Below are 27,195 nucleotides of genomic sequence, written 5' to 3' on the forward strand. Positions count from 1 at the left end.
AGAAATTCTAATTTCAGTTCTTTGGCGAAGTATATACCCAGCGTTTCCCGACAAAAAAGGAATCTCTGGAACCACAGAATGTTCTTTTTCTTCTTTTTGGTATTTGCAAACAGTTGAGCAAGACAACTATGGTTATTCGCCCATTGCCGACGTCCGTCGAGGGATTTCGCTTTTGGTAATAGACCAACACGTAAAAGAAGAATATAACCAATATTTGGTCAGCTAGCAAAAATCGATTTTGACAAATACCAAAAAAAACCGACATCCCCGCCTCTACCCCGGACCATCCGAGCCCATCCGGCCTCATACCGGCGTGAACGGTCAAAACAGCGAGGCCACTCAAAAACGATCACCAAACACTTCCGAAACACAATACCACGAAAAAATACCGATATCAAGGTTTATGGCACGAATACAACGGATTCTGCTAAGAGCGAGCGGAGGTTAAACCGCCGCGTGCAATGCTCCACCACAGAATAACCACAAAATGTTCTTCTTTTTCTATTGCTAATTACAAACAGATGGGGAAGACAACTATGGCCATTCGGCCATTGCTGACTTCCGTCGAGGATATATGTGCTAACACATACAAAGAAGAAATATAACCAATATTTGCTCAACTAGCAAAAAACAATTGCGACCGATACCAAAAAAAACCGACATCCCCCCGCTACCACTACGGACCTTCTGGGCCCATCCGGGCCCATCCGGCCTCCATACCGGCGTGAACGGGGAAAAACAATGGGGCCGACGACAATTATCACTTTAAAACATTCACTAAACACTAAATCCACCCAGTGGAAACCGATTTCAAAATTTTTCGGGACAATTACAAGGGATTCTGTAGGGAGCGAACGGAGGTTAAACCGCCGCGTGCAATGCTCCACCACAGAATGTATTTTGAAATTGATTTGACTGGTCTGGACGAAAATCCTGGCATATGTCGTCGTAAAGATAGCTTTTTTGTAAGGACTGTCGGGTAGTAGAACGTGAAATCAGAAGTAAAAACATAAAGTCAGGCATAGCCATATTGTTTTTATGTAAATGTACCTTGGTCTATGAGAAATAAACAATGATTTTGCCAATGACATTCAAATATGACATTGGTTTTTGCCTAGGAACTGATGACGTTCCTGTACTCTTTTCTAATATTCAATTCCTAGTTGAATGAGAACTGGGAATTGGGGATTTTCGATTGCTTTACACACGCCCTGCTAACACTGACTCCGTACTTTTTTGTTTTTACGATGTTTTCAAATGTATCAAAATTTCTTTACTATACATGTGGTTAAGAATTTTCTAAAGAAATTGATATATTTGCATCTCTTTGAGTTTGAATAGAGAAGAGACAGAGACAAACTCGCGTTTAATTTGTTATCAAGATCCATTTACCACAACAGGGAGGAGAGCTGAGAAGTTATTCATAAGGGTTTATGGAATAACTATTGACATCTATGGTTTAATACGTAAACTTGGCATCGCAGCCACAGCTGTTTTGCTATATTTTCTCATTGTCATAAATTTGCTATTTTTTGACTTATTCGACAATTATATTGTGAATAAATATGGGAAAATCTAAAGGTAGAACATTATGAAATTTTTTATTTTGATATTAAAATAGACATTTTAAGTCCAGTTTTGACTAAATTATATTTAGAGAGTTTAATTTAAAGTACAAAAACATAAGAATGGTAATAAGAGATGGGGCAAAGTTGACAGTCTGTTTCAATTTTTTACAACTAGCACTGACTCAGCTAACACTGTAGTGAATTATAATAAATAAATTCCATTCCGCAGGAAAAAAGAAGGCAGGGCAAAGTTTGCCCACTGAAGGGACACCACCTGAACAATCAACATCAAGGCCCGTCCAATCTGTAGGGCCGTCCCAACTAGGGCAAGGTAATATTTTACTATATTGCTCTATGATAACTGAACTAGTAAGACATATTTTTTGGTTTAACTCATTTAAAAGTTACATTTAATGTTTCGGTCTAACTGTAATATAATTTTAGGACGCTCTATTCAACAAGATCCTTCACAAGAAGGTCTTAGGGCTAGTCAGGGAACGCAGCCTGTCCATGTCAGCCCTGAACATGGGCAAGGATCCTGGAGGCAACAGGAACCCCAAGAAGTACCAGTACAAGTACAGGTACAGATAAAACCCATTTGTTTGCTGTAGTGTTATATATAGCAAACAGTTAACAAAATTATTCTAGTGTGATAATGAATACTTTAAATATTGCTGTAATTAGAAGTAGAATACTTGGTAAACATATATTTTTTGGCATATATGTGCTCTTTCCAAATTTATGGGTCATTATTTAACATCCCATGTTCATTCTTGAGAAACAATAGCTTATATATCGCTTGGACAACATAAAAAAGAATGAAAACTACCAAAATTAGGTCTATCTGAGGTGTCTATCCTTGACCTAGAAATTGGTTGGAAAAGTAATGCAAGGAATATATTTTTTCATATCTTGAGAGGGAGGGACCTTGTCTGAAATTTCATCAGTTAAATCACACTCTCATCTTCCAACAAGATTTTCCTTTCTGAAAACATTTGACTATTTTGACTATACTTCCCAATGAATATTAAGAATTTCCACATGGTCTGCGATCTAACACAACTAGGGTTTTATCATCGAGAATTAAAAAAATGTCCCTCACAATACATTTCATTTAAAATTCTGTTTTTGATTTGATATTTATTTCACTATTTATTGTGTTATTTTATATTTTACTTATTGAGCCTATCTGGGCACAAGCTTAAAAGTTCAAAATTATTTCCATAGACACTGCAGGGAGGAAGAGGCCAGCATTGGGGTCAGGGTCGAGGTGCTGGTCAAGGAAGAGCTCAAACTAAAGGTCGCGGGCATGAGCAACCTCGTTATTTTTCCCAGGACCAACCTGTGGGTCAAGATGTATACAGTCAGGCACCAGGTGGACAACCTCAACAATTTATGCCAACACAGGTAGACATAATATGCAATTATTTGGTTGAGTTTAAAAATTCAATTTTCTTGTCATAAAGCGAGGTCGGGGACAAGGTATGGGTCAGGGCCGAGGTAGAGGTCAAGGTCAAGGGCATGAACAACCTGGTCACTTTTCCCAGCACCAACCTGTGGGTTATGGTCAGGCACCAGATGGACAACCTCAACAATTTATGCCAACACAGGTAGACATAATATGCACTTATTTGGTTGAGTTTAAAAATTCAATTTTCTTGTCATAAAGCGAGGTCGGGGACAAGGTATGGGTCAGGCCCGAGGTAGAGGTCAAGGTCAAGGGCATGAACAACCTGGTCACTTTTCCCAGCACCAACCTGTGGGTTATGGTCAGGCACCAGATGGACAACCTGAACAATTTATGCCAACACAGGTAGACATAATATGCACTTATTTGGTTGAGTTTAAAAATTCAATTTTCTTGTCATAAAGCGAGGTCGGGGACGAGGTATGGGTCAGGCCCGAGGTAGAGGTCAAGGTCAAGGGCATGAACAACCTGGTCATTTTTCCCAGCACCAACCTGTGGGTTATGGTCAGGCACCAGATGGACAACCTCAACAGTTTATGCCAACACAGGTAAACATAATATGCACTTATTTGGTTAAGTTTAAAAATTCAATTTTCTTGTCATAAAGCGAGGTCGGGGACGAGGTATGGGTCAGGCTCGAGGTGGAGGTCAAGGTCAAGGGTATAAACAACCCGGTCATTTTTCCCAGCACCAACCTGTTGGTGATGATGTATACAGTCAGACACCGGGTGGCCAGCCTCCACAATTGGTAGAAACACAGGTAGACATAATATGCACTTATTTGGTTGTGTTTAAAAATTCCAAACTTTTTCATGAACAGTTAATTCAAGAGCGAGGTCAGGAGCGGGGTATAGGTCAGGATCAATGGCATGAACAACCAGGTGAGTTTTTTCAAGCACCAACTTGTTAGTCAAGTTGTTTACCACTACTTAACAGGTAGGCTGCAGACACCTCCACAGCCTCAAACCCAACCCGCAGCACAAGCTGGAGATCAAGTTGAGGCGATTAAAAAAACCACTGAGGGCATGGCTAATGTCAAACTGGCGGCTTCTGATGATTCCGCTGTGGTATCAAAAGTGAAAATTGCACCCGGCAGGCAAGGGCGCATTATCAAGGTCGAATCAAATCATTTACAACTCTCACTGGGTAATTTAAAAGAGGTGCGTAAGCAAAGGTTTTCCGTTTTTGTCTATTTTATGTAAGAGTAAGAATAAGAATATGTTGGTCTCGATATTTGTGTCGTAGAATTATAAGGCTACACAAAGCATCTCTGGTATGTAAAACCAAATTGTGTGTCTCCCATATGTTGTTCACATTTTCATTGCATCCTCTTTGATTTCTCGTTTCAGGTATAGAAAAGAACACAGACGTTAAACAATCATTTTGTATATTAACAGTTCTATATATGCAATTAGTAATTTCCTATTTCTAGTTTCCAATTTTTACTATTTCCATATGTATATCATCAGAATCAGAATCTCTACCGTTCCTAGTTCTAATAGGTAGGTTAAATATTTTTTTTATTTTAACTGAAATCGATAGATTTTGTTCTTGAAAAACTATCAAAAGAATTTGCGGGCAAAATGTTCAAATGTACGTCAGCTGTAAAAATTTAAAAATTAGGGGTCGGCGCGAGGCTAGGCCACGTGACGTCAGACAGCAGACGCCTGGCTGGCCGGCTGGCTTTAAGGTACCTACACAATAATGTGTATCTATAATGTATCTAATTTGAGCGGTTATGGATTTATCGTTAACTTTGTGAACTTTATTGGAATTAAAATTACAAAACAAAGTGGTGTTTTGTTCCAAAATGTACAAATGTGTCCAGTACAACACCAAAAAAATTTTTAAGAGTATTCCAAAAGCTCCTCTACAACATATGCACTGCTGCACTATGCATTATTTTAACCCAGAAAATTATACGGAAAACTACCTAGAAAATTATCGCGGAATATTTGCAATCAGTGCCGGTTGCGGGGCCCTCAAACGAATAGTTCGAACTTGCAGAGTGGAAGTAATCGAGGTAGAGCATGAATATTTCTCCAATGAATATTTAACTGAAGAAATTCAGCCACCATTATGTAACAAGGCATGCCAAACAAAGAAGGTATATTTTAGAAACAAGTCCGTTCAAGTATTGCAAAAACGAAAGTGGAAGCTGTTATACGGCCGATAGAATTTGCTGAGCTCGTTAAACAGATTTCAAACCTTCCAAAAAAACTTTGACGACTGGAAAATGTACACACATATCTTGAATGTCCCACAGTAACAGAAACATCCTAATCTGATTCGCATAAAGTCACTTTTTGGAGAAAAAAGTTTATCACCGAATCGTCGATCTAGTGTCGGAAAACAGAAAATGTCTATTATAAACAAAACCCAATATATTTTTATTCCTAATTAATAAAAAAACGAATAACATTGAGAAAACCTGAAAATTAATATTCTCTGGCATTTATGACTGCTTGTAATCGACAAGGCATGCTTTGAATTAAATTAGAGGTTTATATTCTCGTCGATGTTGTTCCATTTCTGCATTAGCAACTCTCTCAGCTCTTGGGCATTTCTTCAATGGGAATCATGTCTTGACTGAGTGCTGACCAATCAAACCGCCTAATTCGCACTTTATCCAGATGTTGACTGACAATTCTAGCAGTGGGGGGTCTAGCATTGTCGATCATAAAAATGCCATCTTTGTCCATAGTGATCATTAAAGAGCATGATCGTCTAGGATTTCCGTATTGCATCTGTGAGCTGTCAGATCCAATCCAACTTTGTGCATGTTACCGAACGGATTCCCGGCCAAACCATAACCGAACCATCACTATGTGGAAGTCTTTCATTAATACAACCTTGGGCATATCTTTCTTCAGGTCTCCTTCATACTCCCCAACGTCCATCTCACTCAGTGAGGCAAAACGGAACTCATCGAAAAACAGTATCTTGCTCAATTCGTGATCATTCTAGTCTAAGTGATTTCAGGCAAAAGCTAATCTAACAGCTAATGCACCAAACAATTATAAGTTTTATGGAGATAAATGAACAATTAATTGGAACTCACTAATTTTTAATTAAGCCGAACTTACGTTATTTCATAAAAAGTCGAAACTATGCTGACAATAACTGACATAACAATTTTCTCCATTTGCACTTGTCTGAAAGCAAATAATTCATTACCTACTAGACCGACGATTCGGTGATAATTTTTATTTCCAAATTGTTTGAAATTTTTTGAGAGTGTTTTTCTCGCCAGTGTATTATGAAAAAGAACCTTAGACTTTATACTGGTATTCCTGTCATTTGCAAAAGTGAATCTCTTTTAAATAAGAAAAGATGTACTTTAGTTAGACCAGCAAGTGTTGCTGCCGATGAGAAAATGTGCAAAGAAACTATTACTTTTAGAGAACGTATTACTAGTGCTAGAATCCATTTAAAACGCGTAATTAAGCGTATTAGCGATTTTAAGATGTTGGGTCATCACGCGATCATTGGAGTCGAAATAATTCAAAAATTTGATGGCTCAATAACTACTGCGTGAGCTATAGTGAACCCACAACAACCCATAACAAACCAAGGAAATTTGTAGTTGGATGTTTGTAAAATTAAAAAAAAAAAACGTAGATACTATGTTTAATTACAGATATATTAACATATAGGTAACAAAAACGTATTTACATTTTTGGTTAGTTTTGGAGCAAAGGAAAAGAAACAAAGATAACCCTATCGAATAAAAGAATTCACACTATAATCGGAAGTAAGATACAAGAAGTTAAGTCAAGCCAAGCCAAAAAGAAAAAGAAGAACAATGCCAAGAAGTAGAATACTACAAAAATCGATGTAATAATTTCAATATACACCTTAAATTAAAAGAAGTTGCTGGAAAAATGAAAGATCAGAAAAACGTATTCTTTTTATAAAACTTTTGGATTCATTCTGTGTCGGTTTTTGTTCGGTCAAACTAGCTAACGTTTCACCAATCATCCTGCTGATGAGTTTATTTGTCTTAGTCTTAAGGCTGTTTCATGTTCTTTGAGCCTGGTTGATATTTTTCGTCCGGTGTCTCCAATGTATTCAAGTTAAGTGTTTTTTGACCTAGTTCATATTTTTCGTCCGGTCTCTTCAATGTATTCTTTGTGGCACAAGCATAGAATACTGTATACTCCTGGTATCTCAAACGGAATTTTGTCTTTGACCGATCGAAGATATTTAGAGTAGTAAGAGTAATAAGTAATAAGAGTAGTAAAGTAGTAGTAAATAAGTAAATCTGGTTTTGACGTTATATTTCTTTAGAACTTTTGATATGTGGTCACTGATGTATGAATATAGGGAAGGACAACAGTGGCAAGTGTGAGATTGCTTTCGGTTTTATTGTTATTGGAAGGTTGCGGTGAAGTGTATTTTGTGATGGAACGGAATTATATATATTTTGCCATTCTGGCACTTGTATATATATACTTATATATTTTTAGTAAAACTACATTTCTCTAGCACACACAAGTATTGCCATATTTCACGCTAATTTCCGTATTAGCTGACACAATTTCGCGCTCTGTGGCTGAGCGTATAAGATATCTTTGAAAACGAATGAATTCATTTCAGTGATTATTTTACCAACTTTTTAAGAGGATAGCGACGGACATAAATTATTAGGTTTCCTAATTGTTATATTTTGAAGCCAAAAGCGAGACAAATAAAAATTCTTTGGAGTGATTTTTTGTAATCTGGCTTAGTTTTAGCTAAAAGGGAAAGTAAATATTCACTCCATTTAGGTCTTATTTGTTAGAAACACGCATTTAAAACTCTTAAATACAGGCATTTCATTAAAACAACATATAAGTATGAAAATAAAGTTACTATTACCTAACACTATTTTTTAACATAGCGGTAAGTATTAAATACAAATGTTTTAATGCGAACCCAATTAACACCTTCGAAAGAATTATGTTTTTTAATAAATATTTCCTAAAATGTTTTTGCATAATTTTATTTTGTTGTGCCAACGATCTTTCTTTGTGCTAGAAAGAGATTTTTTTAATAAAGTAGAATAGCTTTAATCGTTTTCTAGACTTACACCCAGCTTTTTTATTTTGCTCCACTTCCTCCACCAATTCCGTATCTGAATCCGATATTTTACTATCGCCAACAACACATTTATTTATTAAAATTTTTTTTTTCTTTTTAACAAACCAGAATTCTTCCTAAACTTTCTTCTCTTAGAAATAAATTTCTGTATCCGACACCTTATAGGTGCTATCGGAATTGCCGGATCTCAGATAAATCCGAAAGTTGATAACTACGGCGATAATTTTTTCGAGGTCAATGTTCTTTATTATTGGAGAAAGGGGCAAAATATTGCGTTGAACTTTGGGTACTGAAAATACCTAGGTGAAAACTATTCATACATTCATCATTAAAGCAACTTTGTGTGCCTGATGTTGAGGGTACATTCTCCTTGTCTGAGTATTAATTGGCGTCTGGGACATCTATCATGTCAATTTCAATTTCATCCAAGTTGTAATTCTTAAACTTATCCATGTTTCCTTGCTCCATTAGTTGAAGAATTTTAGTTACTTTGGCAATTTGGTAAACGTCTTTTGGAAGCCTGAAAATTTTTTACAAAACTCTAATGTTATGGAAAAACGTACGATTGAAAAGTTACTTATAAAACTGTTCATGAGTTTCGGTGGTGTGTCCCATAAATTTCGCTAATTGATTTACTTCATTTTCTCTTAAATTAAGGACTTGTGTGACAGTTGCGATGTGTTTTCTGAGTCTAGAAGACGTTAGTAGTTGGGGGTTTTGTACCCCATTCAGTTTTGCGTACTTTCGTATAGCAGTACACCCATCTATCCACCTTGATGAATTTGGAAATGTATTAAAACATGTATTTTGAGAATCAAACCATCAGGAGTATTTGTTCTGATCTTGTAAATAGTTTGATAAAACTGTTGCAATGTTTTCGGTAACATAATAGGCCTACTTCCCTTTCCTATACCGGTAATACGTTTATAATGTCTAGTCAGCAATTTTTCATTTTCAGAGAGAGCCATTGTCATTTCATTTTGAGTTGACAGATCAACTTCGTTTTCTATGTGTTCTCTATAAGAATTTAGATCTAGGTATTGTATGTCACCTATTCTTTTCCTATTATGAAGAATTGTCTGTATGAGCGCTATTTCAGCTAATATTTTTGTAGTCGGCCTGGTTTTTTATTAACTCTAGTTTTGCAACTGCGTCACGACCTTTTTCCTCTACAAACTTACTCAAAATCATAACGCTTTCTGTTAGTGGTTTTAAGCCGGTGGATGCGTTTAAATTTTTGGTTGCCAGACTTCCAACTTCGATGGTCCATTGCGACTCAACTAAAGTTTTAAAACGTTCTAAATTCTTCAGAACTTCTTCAATACTGCTTTTTGTTGGGATTATAATTTTTTACTTACTTACTTAATGAAAAATGCTGACTTACTTCTCTAAAATTTGGGTAGGTAAATTTATACGTATGTTTTATTTTTTGTGGCCTTTCAGCACTTTCGTAGAATCTTGTCACTTTGGTCAAAATATTTCCCCTTTTTCTTAGTTATCTTTAGTGTACAGTTTTTTGGTACATCCTGTATGTTGGAATGGGCTAAATAAATCGATTATTTTGTTTTATGAAAAATATACCCATAAAATCATACAGAATGACAAATAATTTTTAATCAACAAATATGTACTTTTACTATTGAAAATTATTTATTTACACTAGTATAATGTATTTGTTAATAGAGACCAAGTCAATGTGGATCATTTGTTTAATTTAATTTAATTTAATTTTAATTAATTTAAAGCAGCTTTTTTGTAATTTAGGTTTTATTTTTAATTGTTTAGTAGTTTGCTTAGACTTTGTTTTTTCTAATTTATTCATCCAGCCACAGTTCAAAAATTTGTCTCATTTTCGGTTAAAATGAAGGAAAAGTGGGTGTTTCACTGTTTGCTTTAATTGGTACTTACAAATTTACTAGAATTTAAAAACGAAGACCGAAAAAACTGTGTTTTGAATTTTTAATTATGATAATAACTTGTGTCCTTTCGTCTGTCCAGGTGTTCCATTACGACGTCAGTATTCAACCCGACACTCCCAAGAAATTCATGCGCCCCGTGGTCGAGTTGTTCCGTAGGAAACGGTTCCCGAATCGGTATCCGGCCTACGATGGTCGAAAGAACATGATCACATCGTTTATGCTCAGCAACAACATCTACGACATCATCGAGGACGTCATCGACATCACGGAGGAAGATGGACGCACTAAGACATTCAAGATCGAGGTGAAATATGCTAACACAGTAGACCTGACGCCGCTTAGGAACCTGGATAAATCGCCGGTCACGCCGCAGCTCGCCCTCCAGTGCATTGACATTATACTGAGAAGCGCTCCAGTGGCCACATGCCTGCCCGTCGGCAGGTCATTTTTTATCAAGCCCAATCAGATTATCGATTTGGGACAGGGTAAGATTCTTTTTAAAAAAATTTTTTCTTAGCTAATTAGATATCTCGGGTGTTCCAGTGAAGGCAAACAGAAGTATTAGGCAATTGGAACATAGGAATTTTAAAAACAAGAACAAAAGAGAATGCAACAAAATTATTTTCGAGTGTCTGAAATGGTCGACAAGGGCCTTAATTATTATTTTTTTTACAACTCGGTTTCTACAAAAAAATCTATTGTGGCAGTTAGTTACAGAAAGTTTCGGGTGTTCGAACATTTTGTTAAATAAACGTCCAGTTACAGAAAGTTTCGGGTGTTCGAACATTTTGTTAAATAAACGTCCATATCTCCAAAAAGGCTTAACGCATTTTAAATAGAGTCATGAAAAAGGACTTCTCCTAGGTTATAAATGGTGCTGTGAGTGACTAGATTGCGATTGGTTACCTTGCCACCATGGTGTTTCGGATATAATCAACGATATGTCATTTATTTTTATTTATTTTGTATTTAATAAGAGCCCAGCAACCCGCAATATCTCCTCAATATCTTTATCCTAACCTAAAATATGAATAAAAGAACACAACGATCAAAAAAAGTTGGGTTTTGTAAATCCTTCTTTACGGGTTATTATTAATGTCTAATTATCCCGAATTTACCAAATAAAACACTATTTTATTATTTAGATCGGCAAATGATATTTAGAATAAAATAAAATGTAATTATGTATCTTTGGTTTATAATACTTTTTTTATAATACTTTCGAAGGGCACCTCACAGCCTGACATTTCTATATTTCGATATGCCTTAATTAGACGCTGGATTGTGAAAAATGGAGTAAATGTGTCGAACGTGATTGAAATAGAAGATAGAAGGTGGGAAGCAAATAACATGCTAAAATCACTGTAAAGTTCCTTATTATTTCTCCAATGACAAAAGTTTATCTAACTACTCAGAACATCGTGACTATAATTTTCAAATTAAGTTTTATTTTAAACAGTAGATTTTTTTAAATTTTCTTATTTCAATTATATGCTCATTTTTCTAGTTATAATCATGTATAATTATTATTATATTTATTCTAATAAACTACTTGTAGCAATACCGCTGTCACGTGGGTTTCATTCCACTAACTGATCTTTCTATTATATGCAAATTAGTGTGACCCTAATTTAGGAACGATTCAAGGTACAATTTATCAGAACTTTACACTTTAATCTTTAAGGTGTCCATAACGTGCCTGTTATTTTATATTTACATTATATTGCTCTTTCGCATTAAGAACGAAATATTATCAATTGTTGAAGACAATTTTATTAATTATTTAATTATTTAAATAGTAAAATGTGTATTGAAACAATCGTTTTTTTTTTCGTTTCTAATGCGTCTATGTCCTCTAGCCGCTGGATTAAGATGGATTTCAATAAAACATTTTTAATGCGTTAAATATTTAGTAAAATTAAAATGAATAATATGGTAGGCATTCAAGAGCCTTTGATAAGATAGAAACAAATTTAGTTTTTATTTCAATTTTATTAATTAGAAATGAATTATTGCTGTCAAAAGATGAGATATTTCATTCATTTTCTAAATGGTTTTTACTTTTAACTACTTAATACATCAATAAAATAAGTTAAATGTTCAATAATTGACTAGTTACCAAATTAGTGATTAAAACTAATTTTTAATGAAAAAGTTAGTGATAATTATAAGTGTGTAAGTACATTAAAACGTAGGAACGTCAGCGTCAGGGTAATTTGGTGCCTTTCGAAGGTATTGTAAAAAAAGTAATGAACATAAATAATAACAATTTGTTTTTATTTGAAATATCTCTTGGCATTCTAATTAATAAATTAGGGTTTTATTTGATAATTTATTTGTATTATAAGTACAACTTGTTTTAGCGTAAAGTTTTTTAATCATATTTTAGGTTAGGATAAAGATATTCAAATGCGCTTTTCTTTGGGCTGTTAAATTTTTATTTGACTATTTAAGAGCATACAAAACGTCATATCGTTGTAGTTATTATATAATTTGTTTGCGAATATGTCAGAAAACGCAATCTGGTGTGGCGTCACTCATAGCACAATTGAAAAACGCCCTTTTTACTACTACAAGTTTATAAAGATGCGTTAAAACTTTTTAGAAATATGCAAATTTATTTAAGAATATGTTTGACCCCCCCGCCCGCACAGATAAAGTAAACAGCATTAAATGAAAAAATATCAATTTGTCTCAGCTTTTAAATATTTTCCAATATTTTCTCTTGGTCGATTTACTTAATAATTTTTTCTTCAAATTTCTCCAACCGTCCGTTTCTCTATTACGTTACCTGGTTGCCCTTACCGGGACACCCGGTACAAATTAATTTTTTGAATGTTTATTGATGGCTTAATGGTTAATAGGTTCAGTTAGACGCATATTTAGCTTCTCACGTATCAAAATTACTAACTATTTATCAAGTTACTTGTTAAAACCTCAACTAACTTTAAAACCTGTACAGGTTTTTGTGATTGTAAGTAAACGAGAGTACCTTTTCTATGGAAAACTATTTAAAAAAAATTATTTTTGACCAAAAAATTAAAAATATCCCCATAAAAAAAAGTTTGAGGGCAAAATAAGTGGCGATCCCCTTTTAGCGACCCTTGAGTAAATATTATTGTAAAGGAATGCTTTTAATAGAGTGCACTGTCCTAATAGTAATGCTTTTTTTATTTTCTACAATTTTATTGTTATATATTATATTATTATATATTGAGATGTTGAATATTTTGGGCTGCTTGGGCACAGGAAACTGTTAATGTCGCAGATCCAGTATGGTATAATTTTTTGGGATAATGCGGATGCAGACAATGCAAGTGTTGTGTGAGAGCTATTTTTAAAATGAGATTAAGTTAGAGGTTCTGCAAGTTTTTCAAAAGCATAATCTGGTCAATATTACAGTGTTACTGCATTGCAATAATATTATTTTAAATAATAATTTGTTTAAAAAAAAAGATAGGTATGAAAAGAATCTAAAAAAAACAGTTTTTACTTGAAAATTAAAATCAGAAAAATGTGTAACATAGTATTATAAACAAGTGGAATAAAATTTCGCTCAAAATTGGATGTCAGTGCCATGGAAAAGTTACGAAAAAAGATATACAAAAATCTTGATTAGTAATCTATTTTATTCATTAAACATATTCTTTAACTTTAATTTTGAATCTAAATACAGTGACATGTTCCACGCCTTCAGTAAGGTGCCTTTATGGTCATTATTACTATCATTACAAGAGTGTTTGTTTAAGGGTATGGGGTTAAATACAAAATGAAAGGTCGATACGTTGTACTTATAATTGTTCGGTTTCCTTAAAACCGAAGGCGTGTATTTTATAGTCATTTTTTGAATGCTTGCACCTGAAACTGTCAGTAATTTGTTTTCCAAGATCTTGTAGATTTGCGCTACTTCTTTCATTTGAAAGAGTCCTGTGCTCTTTATGTGTATTGTTGCTGCTGTACTGCAACCAGCAGCTACTGATGTTTCTATGTTAACATCATTATGTAATTCTTGCATATTATACTCACCTGACGTGAATGAATATGAATGAATACCGGTAACATAGTAATAAGGTCAGTGTGCGAAATAGACGTAAGAATACCCAACAACTAACTCTCATAGCCTGAAAACAACATTATATCATCATAAAGAATAGTTTAAATTTTTTTCTTAATTTTCTCATTAATCGATAAGTTTTTGATAGTATAATAATAAAAATTGCCAATTTTAGATTTTTTTTGCAAGAGAGTTTTGAATTTGAAACTTATTTGGAAACTACCGGACGTTATTTAGGTAAATCGATTCATTTTTTTTTTAAATCTGTCGAGGTATGGATAAAAATCTGAAAGAATGTTTAGTTTTTTATAGAAAATGTACTCTTGTTTTTGACTTGCATTAAAAAAGTTCCAAATATTTTTTTAATTTTTGAAATAATTTTTTAAAATGTGAAAACCAATATTTTACAATAATAATTTTGATAATGGTAAGGGAACAAACTTCAAATCAAATATTGCAATTGTGCACTATATGCACCTCAATACATTTTATAATACACTCTGTTAAATATCTTTGAATATAGATAAAACTTTTCTATATTCGCGGCTCCTTGTATTTTGTGCCGCAACTTGCACAAAGAATTAAATATTCTAAAATTTTCTAAATTGTACGATGAAATTAGCGCCGTCTCAATTCATGATAAAATTCAGAATAACATTTTAACGCGCAATTATAATATTTTGGTGTCTTTTTGAATCACCCTGTATAGGAGTCCAAGTGATAAAGTCTAACCCAAATCGATCGATCTGTGACTAAATGATGGTAATCCGGAATTTATTCTGCTTAATATGGGGTTTTACTTAGGTTTTAAAATAGACTCTTTTATTTCACGATTTGCCTTTTTGGAAGAATGATAAAAAAGAGATAGAGAGAAAAGCAATCGCCATGTTTTTTTGAAACTTTGAAACTTTTGCAATTGCAAATGAATTTTGGTTTAAGTAACAACTCAATTTTAAGAATTTAAATAGGATATAAAAAGTTTTACTGAATTAACCGCAAAAATGAGTAATGACTCATCAGGTATGGAAATGTACCACGGCTTCTATCAGTCGGCGATTAGGGGTTGGAAGCCGCTGTTGAACGTAGACGTGGCGCACAAGGCTTTCCCAAAAGCGATTAGGGCGATTGACGCGCTGGGCGAGCTCTTGAGCACCGGAAGGCAAGAAGTCCGTGTGGACAATTTAAGAGGTCTGGATCGATACCAAACGGAAACCCTCGACAAATTCATAAAAACCCTTCGGATCAATTATGAAATACCCGGCCACCCTGGTACCAAGCGTGGTTACCGAGTGAACGGCACTGATAAGCCGCCCAGTATGGCCAAGTTTAAGCACCAGGAACGCACTATGACTATTGAGGAGTACTTCAGGACTGTGAAAAACTATAAGCTAAGGTAACCAATCGTAATTTTTCTTTTTACGGATATAAAAATCATAATGAGAAATAATTAAAAATCTATAAAACCTAAATTGAAATTCGCAATACGAAAAGTAATGAGAGAGTTGAAATTTATTTCCATAAGAATTATCCTCTAGTCCATTAGTTAACATATACAATAAGTCTCAGTAAGTTGGAACCATACGGGAGACTTTTTTATTATTAATTTTAGGAAATGAAGTTATTCTTCATAAAACGTTCTGCAGGTTCTAAAATTTAAATTGCAATCATCAGATATCAGTTTTTTCCAATACGAGATGTGTCAATAAATATGAAATTTTACTCAATAGTAAAATACCTTTAAATTTGATAATATTCTATTTTAGCTCTAATAAACTTTTTCAACAATATTTTTCGATATCGTCAATTTTTTTTACTCTCGTCGATGTGCAAAATGTGTAAAATTTATTGAAAATGTTTGATAGCCAATTTGACGAGTCTTTCGAAAGTGGCATAAGAATGCGCAATACAAGTCAAAAGAACACCACTTTGGAATGCGGAATGTCGTGAATATAGTCGTTGATATCTAGGTATCCGGATCTGCCTACACTGTGGGTGGGTAGTCACCAACGGGCTGACAAAATTCTGCTACCTTTGGAATTATGCACTATTGTCGAGGGCCAGGCATTGAATAGGAAGATGACAGAGATGCAAACTAGCAAGATGATTAGATATGCAGCCACCGACACTGGTACCCGCAAGTCAAAGATCATGAACGGGTTGCAGAGAGCGAATTATAACAATAACGCTTGCGTGCGGGAGTTTGGTATATCGGTCGGTAGCGAATTTCAGAAGTTGGATGCACGGGTACTTATGCCCCCCGGATTGCAATACGCGCAGTCACGGGTGCAACCTCGGAGAGGGGTGTGGCACAACGATAAGTTCTTAACGCCAATGGTCATTGGCAAGTGGACCATTGCTAGTGTCGTGCCCCGTTATGGGCCGCGACCTGACGACTTGAAGCGGATGGCTGACATGGTGAGTACCAGTTTACACTTTTTTATTATCAAACTAGTTTTTGTGGACTTTTGAACTGGTTGTAATGGTATTTGACCATTTCAAAACAAATTTTATTGAACTCATCTTGCTAGGATAAGGATATAAGGAGAGTGAACCCAAATAATATTTTTGGTTACGTATGTTCAAATTATCAATAATTACCTAAATAATACATTTTTATTCAAAATCTAAATATGTTTCACTCTGAGAGTCGTCATCAACGGGTATATTATTACTTACATTTTGAATTAAATTTATTACACTCGTAGTTAAAGTAGGAGTAAAATTTTTTGCTCTCATTGTTTTGTTTTTGCTGCCACAAATGTCCTATGGGGTTGAATACAATTATATGAAGGGAGACGTAAAATAGTATGCTCCATCAGTTGCATCTGTTGGCTTCACCGGTGCCACTCCCGTTCTAATGTTGAAGGTAATTTGTTCGTGGTGCTTCAAGGGCTGTATTAAAAAATGTTTCGCGAGATTTAAGAAGTCCAGGACCGCACCAATCAGGGGATGGCGGTCATCGATTGCCTTTCTAAGTGAACCTTCCGCGCGTGGGCCCACCTGAACCAAGCTGTACAGTATTCTGTGGTAGAACAGCAGAATGGTTGTGCGGTTTTTTAACTGCGGTAGGTTTGGCTCCACTTGCACTTTGCCAATTTTCATACGATATTATTTGTGTTGGCTACTTTCTGGTGGGTGTTATCATACTGATGTCTATAGTTAGTATTCTGTCCAAAGTCACGCCCATATAAGTTGACTTGCTTGTGTGTTCCACTATAGTGCCGTTCCAAAAGACATGAAGCTGTTGATTGGCCTGTCAAAGGTGGAAGGCGTTGACTTGGGTTTTGTACGGGTTTGGCAAGAGAGTTTTCTTGGTGGTATGTTGACATTTCTTCAAGAGCTTTCCTCAGCTTCTGGTCCATGTCTTCAAACGTTTACTCCTGTGCTGTGACAGCCAGATCATCCGCGTACAGAAAATGCTTCATATAGTCAGGGAGTAGTTGATCGTTAGTGTATACGCTAAAAACGATGGGGACCAAAATACTTTCCGGAGCCAGACCATTTCTTTGAGTTCTCCGTCGGCTCTTCTTCACATCGAGTATGACGTTGAACTGCCTGCAGTAAGAACTCGATGATTTTAAGAAGTTTGGTAGTCCCTTAGAGCAGTTTTCAAAAAGTTCCGGACTTCTATCAATCCAAGCGCCCGCGCCCTTAAAATCCTATACCAATACCAATAGTCCAAGCTAAAGTCCTTAGTATTCTTCGCAGACAACAACCAGCATTTTGGAATAAATCCCTCTTCCGATCCAGCGTGAATTATTGTGATGATTTTATTTGAGGATGTTTTTGTCTGACAGTTTGTACTTGAAACATCCCATTCTTTGGGTACTCTATCGATCGTATCAAACCAAGTTTCATCTAGATAAATTATACATTTATTTTCTGATCAATATTTGCATTACTCCTGTAACACTTAAGTGGAGAATCTTATAACGTAACATTGGCCAAATCTTAGTCCCATATTTAATTTTATAACAACACGAAATACATTTTCGTTACCACTATGAAACCTATCTGCAGTGTTTTTAAGCATCATTTTTATGTCATTTTGAAAAAACATGACCATGGATACCATATAAAAGGACGCCCTGTTTACCAGGTTCGCTTTTTAAAGAGTTAATAGCTTTATAAAGGCATTCAAGTAATATTTAAACTTATGTAACGTCTTATAACAATATGCAAGGTGATTTTTGAATTTACCGGTAGTTTTATAAGTTACCAAAAAGGTATTTATTAAAACTTCCTAACCGTGATAGCACTAAAGGTAACTGGGAAATCAATTGAAAATTATTAGTGCGCAAATGTCACTTTTTAGTTGTTTATTTATTTGTTCTTGAAAAAAGTGTGCATTTATCAATAACCGTTACCATATAATAAAACCTTAAGTTGCGAAAAATGTTAGTTAGGTCAATTTGTCTTTTGGAAGTTTTTTATTTGTAAAAATTGTTCTGATCTACAAATAGATTTGGAAACACAGACTTGGAAGAAAAATATGAATGTGTACTTCCCCATCGCGCAAGATTAAGTGCTTATTTAAATAAACCTTAGTGTTACTACAAAAAAACTATTTCTTCTCCAGGCCATTCATTTGTGTACACCAATAAAGGTAAAAGCTTGTTAGTAAATGAACACAACAAACATGGACGACGAAAGTGAATAGTTTTGCCAATAGTTTTGGTTCCAAAGTTTACATTGCAAAAGACTAACTTGCATGTGAACCCAACAGACCGGTGTATCTGTCTTTATTCCACAAGCAGCCCAAAAATCTCCTCTCATGATTTGGTTTTCTTTCATTAGCAATATATGCCGTCACAATTCCTAGTTATTAGAATCTCATATTTTCCACAAATTATCCTCGATAGAGCAACAATAAATAATAAATAAATATTTTAGCAAAACCCGCATTTTTATGGATTTGAGTTTTCATTTATTTGAGTGTTGTTTTCCTTAGTATCGTTTTAGATCGAGGTAAACGTTTCATTATTTTGAAGCGCGAGAAAAAAAATATCGAGCTGAACTAAGACTGTTTAAAAAAAACTATTAGTGACGGGCTAGGTTTGTTTTCGTTACAGCTTTTTAAGGCCGCGAGCCAGGTAGGCATGAGGTTTGGAACGGCCGCACAGGAACCTTTCGTCAGCGTTCAGCCGCGACAGGATCTCCAATCGATCATCAACTTTTTCAAAGGGCAAAAGGACAAAGACTTCTCTGTCATATTCGTTGTGGTACCGGATAGTGGCCCCCAATACTCCTTCGTTAAGCAAGCAGCTGAGTTAAATGTCGGTTGTTTGACACAATGCATTAAGTCGGGCACCGTTGGAAGGCGCATGAACCCCCAAACTGCGCTCAACATCCTTTTGAAGGTAAGAATGTTTACAGTAAAACTGTTGGTATTGATAAAATTTCCAATTTCTTTCCAAGAAAAGAAAACGCAAATGGCCCTATTTGATATTAATTAAATTAAAACTCCGCAACAAAAATTATCGCTTAATATATTTTTTCAAACCTTAGTAATTTCAATGGATTGTATAAACATGAAATGGTTTTTGCCAATTTAATAAGTTTTCAACCGTCCGATAAATTTCTGAGGAATCAGGAACATATTTCAGAGAGTATTGCCTGCAAATTATATGGACAAATTATTCGGACAGTAATGCCAAAAAAGTAAGTTTGAGTAAATTTTGAACTCCTGTAGAAAGTTTCTTAATTTTTTTTTGTGTTAAAATTTTTGGATGCGTTGCTAATACGACCCTGGACCAATTGTTTTCTGTTTTTGGGCGAAAAGGAGCAAAAAATAGCAGTCTGTTTTTTCACCATAAAAAAGCGCATGTGTACTGAGTAATAAATATAGAGAAACCTAGCTGAATTGGGGGAAATAGTTAACTAAATTTCTCTTCTAAAGTCGTACTTTATTACATATTATCGATTACATATATTTATCTATTACATATATATTATATAAGTTGGCTTCTTAAAGATAAATTAATATAATGTTTTAAAATAGATACGAAAATTCGAGACCTATTTTGTAGATAAAAGGGACACCGGATCAAATATAAATGTTATATATACACATAAAAATTCAGCACTAATTTCATATTTGCACTATTTCACGTAGCATAACAACCAAATAATCCTGGTAAATAAATGTTTAATAACACAGAGTAAAAAAAAATCGTTTCGACTTGTTATTTATAAGTATTTTTAGAATCCAGAGCACTTAATTTTTTAAATTATTTATTATTTATTATCAATATTATATAATGATATTATTGTTATCTCAGTAGCCGGCGGAAGTTCCTTTGAAAAATGAATTACATTTTGAAAAAATACTGTCGAAACTCGAAAAGCAGTCTTTGATTATTATGGATAATGCATGATATATTCTAGGCTTACTGAAAGTGTTCCAAATGCATCGACAAGCAAAGAAGACATTATTAATTGGCTTAAGTGGTCTAAAATGAGAGTTGTTAAAAATTCTCAAAAATTACAATACAAACTACATGCTACAGTCAAAATAATTGCTGCGAGTTTTAAAATTGCCTCCTTACCGTTGTACATTTATTTAACAAATTATCATAATTTTTTCATTTAGATTCACCTACTTAAATATTCGCATATTATTAAAGAACACCCTAATCAATTATTACATAGAAAATGGCAGATTCTGTCTCACTTACTCTTATCGTAATATATCATTTAGGACGGAAAAACATACAGATGAAGTAGTAAGTGGAAGCAAGATAAACAATCTATTTTATTCTGTCTGGCATTTTATTTTCGGCTATGCCATCACAAATCGTACCGACTATAGTTGTTATCTCCTGTTGTTTATTGTATTTATTGTGAATTAATAATAATAATACCCAACTTTGTATTGGTGCAGGTAAATAGCAAGTTGAACGGCGTGAACCACTCGCTGGCCGAGGCGCCTCCGGTGATGCGTCGCCCCGTGATGATAATGGGCGCTGATGTAACCCACCCGGGTCCTGATGCCACTACCATACCCAGCGTCGCGGCGGTGACCGCTTCCCACGACCCGAAGGCGTTCCAATATAATATCTGCTGGCGGCTCCAGTCACCTCGGACAGAAATCATCGAAGATTTGGAAGCGATTGTGATCGAGCAGCTAAAATTCTTCTATAACAAAACCAAACACAAGCCGGAGGCCATCGTGTTTTTTAGGGATGGCGTGTCCGAGGGTCAATTTGAGCAGGTTCAAAATGCAGAGATACGCGCAATCCGAAGCGCTTGCAAAAAAGTGCAACAACAGGATTATGAGCCAAAGATCACGTTTGTGGTGGTGCAGAAGCGGCACCACACTAGGCTATTTCCATTGGATCCAAGGGATTCTGAAGACAAGAACACAAATGTCCCTGCGGGTAAGTGGAGTATGCTTGATTCAATTTCGTCAAACCCGTATAGATTTTTAACCAAAAACCTTCGCGGACATGAATATACACAACATTCCTCTCCAAACGATCAGATATGAATGTGACTCGGTAAGTTGAAAAGATGTTAAAGCTTTTTTGTTACCAATTTTAGAAGAAAAAAACCTTTTTCTTCACAAAAAATTCTGCATGTTCTAAAAGTATACGAGGTTTGTGAAATATAAATTTTACTAGCACCTTTAATTTGGACAATATTGAACAATGTTAAAAAATTTGATCATTTATATTGAAAAAAATTTATCCATTTTTGGAATGTATTTTTAGGTTCAATAACATTGCAAATTTTATTATAGTTCGGTGTAATCTAGGATGCAGTGACAAACTAATGAATGTTTGAAGCAACAAAAGCAGCGTAATCAAGTGGTGAATAAAAAAGAGAAATCGTTTTGATTATGGGAGAAAATTGCAAAGTCCATAGAGAAACCGCAATTATTTTAAATAATAGATCTCAAAATAAAAATATTATTCATTCAACTGTTAAGAAAATAATCAATAAATTCAAGAATACTGGAAGTATTAAGAATAGGTTAATGTAAACCGCCAGCAATTGGTTGTCGATTGCCAACTATATACGGTTGGCTACAAATATCAAACAGGGTTTCTAATTATATTTAGTGTATTGTCATTGAAACGAACGGTTAACAATAAATGTGTTGCCGAACAAGCGGTTAGTCAGCGTAAATACGGCTATTTAAAGAAACCACATCCCATCAGCAGCCATTCTTCTTCTTCTCTTCCCTTGATAACAACCTCGGACTATTACCCTTAAGATCCGGCCCGTGACCCAGCTAGTTCTTTAAACCACCGGCTCTACCTTTTGCCCTGTCGTAAAGTGCCAGGCATGCCGCGGTAGGTAAGTTGCGTTGCCAAAAAACTTAGTATTTTATAAACCCAGTCATGCCCAGTAGGCAGTGATAATGCGGAGTTTGAAGTTAGTCAAATTTAAAGATACTAATAAAATTTATATATCTAACAAACTTCGTATTCTACTGGAAAAAACTTGATAACTTGTGGCAGTATTGTAGATTTTAAAACGTGCATAACTTATAATAAAGAATAAGTTTTTTTCCTAAAATTATAATAAAAAAAAATTATATTGCAATTGGGGAGATTTCTGGCTAATTGTATTAAGAATGGGAGATATAAAGGTGTCTGGAGTTGCATCTTAGCACTTTAGAGCTCACAATAAATAATTTTTAATTCCGTTTAAATCTCATGACTAACAACACACGTCTTCTGAAATATTCCTCGGGATACAAATATAGAGAAGGGATTTAGGATTTAGCGTTAGTGAACATGTTTTGCTTCCCACACAAGTGCTATTTTGAGGGGCTAGAGTTAATACAATAAAAAAAATTGTAACTTGTATTTTATATGCAAGAAATTTAAATTGATATTTGCATTTGCAATAGCAGCATCGAGACAAAGTGAACTACGAGAGTAGATTCAAAATTTGATTTGATATAAGGGGACAACGTTCAGTTTCCTGTCTATTTATGTGGAGAACAGAGAATACTACAAACCGGTTTCTTTCTTTTTTTGCTTTCTTACGTTCTCTAGGATAATAAGCCTCACGAGGTGTTTTCTTTTGATTGGCTGGACGCACAGGATGTTCGCTTCCTAAAATAACCAAAACTGAGGTGTGCCCAATTTGAAGTTTTTCGTCTCGCCGTTAGTCTCGAACCTCGTCGCTTCACTATATTTCTACCCATATGTATTCAAAATATTCCTTTTCTTGGTCAAAAAAGGTTGATGGCAAATTATTTTATCAGTCGTTTTAATTATTTCATTTCTAATTTTAAGTAAAATAAGCAAAAACTTTATTTACAAAGATTTCATATACTCTAAAGCGACATTTAATTTTAAATCCCTTTCTGTATAAGAAGACCCGTCTCTCTCTATAGATTGACAATTAGTGTATTTGTATTTTGGTAAATGTTCCGAGCAGTGTTTGTTGCACTAGAACACCGTGCAAAGGAAATAAAGACGAAAAAGGTTCATAATAAAACAATTACAGTCAAGCGCCGATAAAAGCTATGCAAAATAACATCAAAGTTAGTTTTGGATTGTCATAATGGATTAAACGAGAAAGCAAATCAGAATAAGTGACGTGATGGGTATCAAAGGTGTCCACCAACTAGCCCGCGAAAGATTGTCAATGCGTATGTAGTGGGGATAAACCCATTTAATGCCAGGAAAGAGAGGCCGAGGAATTCCTGAGAGACGCATCGGGCCAACTTTACAGCATACTTGCTAAGTTGCAAAAGAAAAGCTGGAAGAATAATGGTAGGTTAGTACCGGCTAAGCCTAATGGTAGTGGAAAAAAACACCGAATACTGATCCTGCTAAGGAACAGATACAAAGGCGCTTTGCCAATGTGAAGGTCTAATGAGAGTGTGCGTTTTGATCTGTTTGACGAACGAGCCACTACCTAAGCTGTCAGAGAGACGAACCTAAATCAAGCTCTATAACTATAGAGGGAGTCACAGTAGATCACAGATTATTTGCTGTATTGTTGTGTGAGATATTGATCTCACGTGGCTGAGAATCATCTATCTCTTTCGTTATCGCTTTCAATTTGGTTATTCAATCTAGCTTAAACTCGGTTTTCTACCAATCAAAATAGGTTTTATCACCATTTTTTAAATTTGGCTTCTTTTAGGCACGTGCGTCGACACGGTGATCACTCACCCCTTTATGCAGGACTTTTATCTAGTGTCGCACGCCAGCATTCAGGGGGTGGCCAAACCCACTAAGTACTGCACTCTGTGGGACGACAATCATTTGGACAACGATCAGGTGGAGCAACTGGCGTACTATCTTTGTCACATGTTCACCAGATGTAATCGGTCCGTCAGTTATCCTGCCCCCACGTATTACGCTCATTTGGCAGCCGCGAGGGCAAAGGTGTACATCGAAAATGATAGACTGAACATGAACGCCCTAAGGAAGGAATTTGAACGCTACCAGATCAAAGACGAGATTCGTAAAGACCTGCCCATGTTTTTCGTTTGAGACATTTTTGAGCTTATTAATCTTATATGTTATCCTCTTGTGTGTATACTATTCTTTAATGAAATTCCTGTCACTTTAATTAATGAACAAGAAAAAATATAACTCTTCATATTTGCTTGAACATTTATTTCCCTTTTTCGATAATAAAAAAATTAGTATGTGGTAAATATATATTTCAATAAATCCTTGTTTACCTGTCACTACATTTTTTTTTCTTGCGTTAACCGGTACTAATGCTACAATCCCACAATTGTATTACACTGGCGAATACTATGAGCCCTGTCTCAGTGAAGAAGAAGAAAAACATTTTTATTTCGAAATTGTCTTTGCTAAATAGATAGTGGAGACAACTTAAGTTGAATGGTCTATTTATTCGTTTCGATAAAATAAAGGTAGGCTTTGTAAAACAAATGATAACAAATAACCTTTCTAGTAGGAATGGGAAAGTTATACTTTGTGGAAGGTATTATAGAAGGATAAGTGGCTAGTTTTCTCTGACTACCATTTCCTCCACGAGAGCGGCAATTGCTGCTTCCAGCATTCTGGGCTCGATAGGTTGCTGTGTATTTGCCCCGTAGTGAGCGCAGCAACTTCATATGTACTATTTTAGGGCAATCATAAATAAAATTTCTTTCATAGTTTTGGTTAGTTGACCAAGGTTAAGTTAAGGTTCAAAATTTTTTTGCGTAATGCGACTCTTATTGATTAAAAGTCAACTTATTAAAGAAGTTTAATAATTTGTGTTTTAAATTATTGATTATTCAATACTTTAAACCGCACCAGTGGTTTTACCCTGTTGATACTATACAGGGTTATCCACGCTATATGGCCAAAATACAAGTATTATCTCCGGGATATGTAAAGTTCTGTTATAATATTTTTTTAAAATAATTTTATACTATACAGGTTGGCCCAAAAGTATTAAAAGTATCAAAGTTGTATTTTTTCCCATGGAACCGAGCCAGTTCGGGCATTTCCGGGATATTACCACCATTTGGGAGCAATCGGATGTATTTGGAGATACTTCCCACGGCTTGAATTTTGGACGTTTATCAATTCTGACGGTCATGTCTTTACCCAAAAACTAATGGTTGTCGAAAAAGTATAGTATACAACAAATTATGTGATAGAATATGCTGATAAAATGCTAGCTTCAGTATTCCCAGTATCTGCGACGCGACGCTTGCATAAAAACTTTATATATATAACAACTTTGTACTTCGCGTTCAGTTCTCCTTGTAGCGGGTTAAATAAAACCTCGTAGTTCTATTTGTAAAATAAAAAGTGTTTTTTAAAAACGAGATCCTTCGTTAGAAAACCTTAACTAACACGTTTGGTAAACTTTTAAGTGACCCGCTTATTAAGCACGCAAACGTCGTTTACCATACTGCTATGATACCTAAACCTTAAGGTTTTTTAAATAATTTCAATTTTGTCAAAATGTAGCCGTTATGTCACTTTAATTTCTTCATTACATAAGAATTATTTAAGGTATGTAAGCTAAATTTACAGTAGACCATATTTATATTTTATATCTCAATCGGTGGCCCAAAAATGATTCTAATTTAATGCCAGCTATAAGTGGTTATAACTTAATTAAGAGAATGTATTTTTTAATTACCTACCGGATTGTTTAAGGTGTCCTATAGCTAACTCTTGGCCCTGTTAAGATATGACTTGTTCATATATAATAGAGTTCAAATCGTGAACGTCAATTTTTTGTAACATATGAAGAACTACATAGGTGTGTTCTTCGAATTTTGTATATGACAAAAATATTTACACACTTGCAGGGTTAACAATTCAAGTCGAAACAAATGACATTAAAAATTGAAACGGAACACTATGTCTATTACTACGTTTAGTACGAGTAACTTTAATTCACATTTCCATACGCCTGTCTCTTTCCTTTGTTTCTTCCAGTTTATTACAGCTTAATATAATTTTGCGTTACTGACCTATTACTTTTTTTTCAGGGCTGGTACATTTTTTTTAACGAACATTACGTGACATTGATGGTATCAAAATTTACATACAGCATAAGCAGGAAACTTACTATCATATCCAAAACAGATGTAATTTAATTGATTGACTAGAAATACTCATGTAAAATATATTCTGCCCCTGAAAAAGTGGGAAGGCAACAAGATCTCATATGTTTGTTAAGGCAAAGAAATTATCCCTAAGAGATTCGACAAGACCTTGATATTTCCACACACCAATGCCTCAAAAAGAGGAGCCCTTTGGGATTTTTGACATTCTGAAATATTTATAAATGTTTGTTTTTCGACTCCCGTCTGTAAAATACCTAATCACACACCGATCTAGCGTGCGAGAAGCGTCACTTTACGACGTCAATTTCGTTTCCCGCGAATCCAAGGCTCTTCGGATATTTCCGGGAAATTACCGCAGGGGTTTGGGAGCGTTCGGGTGCTTTCGGAGATATTTCCCAGGCTTTGAATTTTGACGTTTGTCAATTCTGACTTTCATGTCAGTGAATGTATTCGTGTTGTTTTTCGAAAATGTATATATGATGCTGTAAACAATATATTTTGGGATAGACCATACAAAGCTACACTAAACCCGCAATGAAATTCAACGAGAGTTGACCCAGAGTGTTATAGCAGCTAGTTGCAAAGGC

At 34.9% G+C, this 27,195-nt stretch overlaps 1 protein-coding gene across 3 annotated transcripts; it reads left to right on the plus strand.

Annotated features, from left to right (window-relative positions):
* Positions 1 to 1,448: 1,448 nt before the first annotated feature.
* On the plus strand, positions 1,449 to 24,754 carry LOC132708762 (protein argonaute-2-like). Of its 3 annotated transcripts, XM_060681324.1 has the most exons (16): positions 1,449 to 1,581; positions 1,798 to 1,899; positions 2,013 to 2,149; positions 2,796 to 2,975; positions 3,035 to 3,178; positions 3,238 to 3,381; positions 3,441 to 3,584; positions 3,644 to 3,796; positions 3,857 to 3,917; positions 3,973 to 4,196; positions 10,117 to 10,522; positions 15,112 to 15,484; positions 16,059 to 16,506; positions 19,164 to 19,451; positions 20,975 to 21,470; positions 24,202 to 24,754. In XM_060681324.1, exons 1-16 carry the CDS (start codon positions 1,566 to 1,568, stop codon positions 24,552 to 24,554), a joined length of 3,669 nt encoding a protein of 1,222 aa, XP_060537307.1. In that variant the 5' UTR covers positions 1,449 to 1,565; the 3' UTR covers positions 24,555 to 24,754. The 3 variants fall into 3 exon arrangements, with proteins under 3 accessions (XP_060537307.1, XP_060537315.1, XP_060537324.1); XM_060681332.1 differs by lacking the exon at positions 3,238 to 3,381; XM_060681341.1 differs by lacking the exons at positions 3,035 to 3,178; positions 3,238 to 3,381.
* Positions 24,755 to 27,195: the final 2,441 nt, after the last annotated feature.

The sequence above is a fragment of the Cylas formicarius genome, unplaced genomic scaffold (genome assembly GCF_029955315.1).
Source record: "Cylas formicarius isolate icCylForm1 unplaced genomic scaffold, icCylForm1.1 PGA_scaffold_10__41_contigs__length_53128322, whole genome shotgun sequence".
Lineage (NCBI taxonomy): Eukaryota > Metazoa > Arthropoda > Insecta > Coleoptera > Brentidae > Cylas > Cylas formicarius.

Excerpts from the sequence above, each read along its gene's own strand:
- LOC132708762 (XM_060681324.1), top strand. Across the intron at positions 2,150-2,795 it reads AAGTACCAGTACAAGTACAG|ACACTGCAGGGAGGAAGAGG; the intron begins GTACAGATAAAA and ends TTATTTCCATAG. Across the intron at positions 3,797-3,856 it reads CACAATTGGTAGAAACACAG|TTAATTCAAGAGCGAGGTCA; the intron begins GTAGACATAATA and ends TTTCATGAACAG.